The sequence below is a fragment of the Sphaeroforma arctica genome (genome assembly GCF_001186125.1).
Source record: "Sphaeroforma arctica JP610 unplaced genomic scaffold supercont1.323, whole genome shotgun sequence".
Taxonomy (NCBI): domain Eukaryota; class Ichthyosporea; order Ichthyophonida; genus Sphaeroforma; species Sphaeroforma arctica.
The window spans coordinates 1-3,208 of record NW_014040235.1 but is presented as its reverse complement, the minus strand read 5'-3'; the positions used below and the strand labels follow the sequence as shown (position 1 = coordinate 3,208).

The 3,208-nt window shown below is 39.1% G+C and overlaps 1 protein-coding gene across 1 annotated transcript; it reads left to right on the top strand.

Annotated features, from left to right (window-relative positions):
* The first annotated feature begins 708 nt into the window (after positions 1 to 708).
* On the top strand, positions 709 to 3,208 carry SARC_05190 (40S ribosomal protein S18). The gene is made up of 4 exons (XM_014300944.1): positions 709 to 822; positions 1,621 to 1,848; positions 2,189 to 2,437; positions 2,678 to 3,208. The coding sequence occupies exons 1-3, from the start codon at positions 820 to 822 to the stop codon at positions 2,417 to 2,419; spliced, it is 462 nt and encodes a 153-aa protein (XP_014156419.1). The 5' UTR covers positions 709 to 819; the 3' UTR covers positions 2,420 to 2,437; positions 2,678 to 3,208.

Here is a 3,208-nt window from a genome sequence, read left to right as displayed (position 1 = left end):
TACTCAGACACTATACGTCAAAACACGTGTTTGTGTTTTTTCATGTCGTCTATCGCCTTTGCCCGGCATAATTTGTGTACTTCTCTCGTGATACGTGCCTATTGGCACCACTTGCAATATATTGCATCGCCTTCAATATGCACTGTACACGTTCGTGCCTTTGAGAATATACTGCTGTGTCAGACTGGCAGTGTGACGCTGTAGACTGGCAGTGTGACGCTGTAGTAGTGATTTTAAATGTTAAATATAGTAATGCCAGAGCGACAGCCCGAGAAGGCCAATATAACTCTCGGAGTCCAGACACAAACCTCCGCCATGAGAGTAGAGTCAGTTTGAACCATAGAGCGGTAAAAGCCAAATTTGTCCCTTGTTTTTCAAATTTGGTATCGATATCTCTAAAATATATTAGGTTGTTTTCATTTCTTGGGTCTCAGACATTCTTCTACATACCTACATATTTACTTCAAATTTCAGGTTAGACTCTCTGTCCAAAAGCTTTTATTTTGAAGCCAATGATTCCGAAGTTGAGGTTTTAAGAAATGAAATTCCAAATCTATAATTATATGTTTTTGTAAGCTTTTAACTTCAGATATTGTCGTAATATATATAGATGTCGTAAACTCAGGACTATTCCACAAAAATATTCCTCGAACCAATACTTGTCTACAATATTTACGACAACTCTTTTTGTAACATTATTTATTGTATCTCCATTTTCTCTCCTCCTGTGTATATCCACGTGCAGTACGAATTGTCGCATCCAGCAATATAGGTAAAAACGCAACCCGACACATTCGTAGCTTTCTTTCCACCGTCAAAATGGTTAGTAAGCTTACAAATCGTTTGTGTGTGGAAACTAGTGTAGTTGGTTTGTCAAGCTTGGCATATTGTTAGCGTGCTGGCGTGTCAAGAAAGTGATAGAATACACACATACATATATACATTCCTGATTTGACCGAGAGATGTTAAAATGTTAAAACTCTATATACGTGCATCAGAAACTGGCGAAGAATGGTGTATCCGTACAGAGATAGTATAGAAGTGGTCTAAGACAATCTCCCCAGGTGTCTCAAATAGGTCAGCATTGTTCAGTATTAGGAACAGCATTGACAAGACAAGGGACATGAAATAGTATGCAGGAGAAAGAGCGCTTTCATCGAGGGTCTGGCGACATGCACAGCAACTTCCATTTCGCAACCATAGCACAACAATATTCGGAATTATATATCAGAAGAATCAATAACTGTCATTCATCTGCATCACAACATTCATGTCAGCAGTGACGTCTCACGATGGCGATTACAGTGTAAATACTAAATCGGCTGTACGCGAAGTATCGCATTTCAGCATCTTATACACGCATATGCAGGCCGCGGCACGTACAAATGTATGTGACAGTCTCGGAACTCATCGTATCCGCTGGCTAATATGGGTGAAAGACCATACTTCCAAATACACGATAAGATATCCTTTTTTTGCGAAAACCAGATGCATTGGAGCTTGATTCGTCATACACAAGTCTTGCCCTAGTGCATTGCAACATAAGTAGACTATTTTCGGACAAATTTCCCACAACAGCTGTCTCACTTTATATCAATCTGTTGTCCAATATAAATTCAGGGTTCCCTAGTCATCCCTGAGAACTTTCACCACATTTTGCGTCTTCTGAATACCAACGTTGACGGTAAGACGAAGATTGTCTTCGCCTTAACTTCGATCCGTGGTCTCGGTCGCCGATATGCCACTCTTGTGTGCAAGAAAGCCGATGTACCGCTAACCAAGCGTGCCGGTGAGCTGAACGATGCCGAGATTGAGCGAATCGTGACCATCATGCAGAACCCTCGTCAGGTATCAAATTCGGTGTTTGTACCTTGAATGAGTGTATTTTTAAAGCTATAGAGAAAGCACTGTACCGCATTTTTTGCACTTGCGCCGTAGTGGATTGTGTGGAGTTGATCTTTTAAAAGTTTATCGGAACGACCGTCCACCTGCAGATGCATGGTTTATGTATGTAAGGATGTCTACACAAGATTTACCTACATTATCTGAAGTATTCTGAAGAATGTCTACGCTGAACATATATAAATCATGCACGTCTCCAGATATATTGCTTTCACGAAATATAAATATCGCATCATTATACGTGGTAAATGTACTAATGTTTACTAATTGTATTTGTATGCTACAGTACAAAATCCCAGACTATTTCCTGAATAGACAGAAGGATATTAAGGACGGTAAGTACTCACAGTTGCTAGCCAATAACTTGGATAACAAGCTTCGTGAGGACATCGAGCGTATGCGTAAGATGCGTATCCACAGAGGTCTTCGTCACTGGTGGGGCATCCGTGTGCGTGGTCAGCACACAAAGACCACCGGTCGCCGTGGACGCACCGTTGGTATCGCCGGCAAGAAATAAATTTATTATACTTAGTAGGTAAGTCCAACGATAGTATCAGGTGATTCTAGCCGGACGAAGTTTACTGCGTTATGTTGTGATGTCTACACAAGATTTACCTACATTATCTGATATATTTTGAAGAATGTCTATGCTGAACATACGCCAAATGGTAGCGTAGCTATCCATTTTACTTGACTTTCGCTCATTTTGTGCTTGACTGCGTTTGTGTTTTGCCTTTTTCTTAATGGTTTGTTATTGCTTCCCTTTTAACTTCAGGTTTGTCGAAATGTGCAGACCATAATAAATAATAAATTGCTTAAGGTGGTCACCCCAGGAAGCTCGTGGAATGCAATTAACCGGTGTGGTGTTACGGTTCTTATTGTGTTTTTTTTTGTACGTTTTTCAATATTAACATGTGTTTTTATAAAGTATCATAGTTTTCAACAACGCTACATTGACGGTCGACCTTAAGAGTTGCCAATCTCATAAGGTCAACATTACAAATACAAGTATTTGGTAGCTATACTAATAGATATATGATCCTCAAATTCTCATAGCGTTATGCGCAGCGAGTGGATTGGTATCGAAATTGTTTTAACAAATATGTGATATATTGGCATGTGGCTCACCTTTATTATAGTACTAATGTGAAGAATCTTAAATTAATAATAAATGATCATTGGAATATATCTGATTAATCAATTCGGTATGAATTTATATTTTATTTTTCAGTCCTTTTTGTGGTAAGTGTAATTTAACTGTTTTTACATCATGGTTTTCTAAATTGTGTTGTCAGGACATCCATTT

Bases quoted from the DNA above. Each gene is read 5' to 3' on its own strand.
- SARC_05190 (XM_014300944.1), top strand. The intron at 1,849-2,188 runs GTATCAAATTCG...TGTATGCTACAG, and splicing joins TCATGCAGAACCCTCGTCAG to TACAAAATCCCAGACTATTT.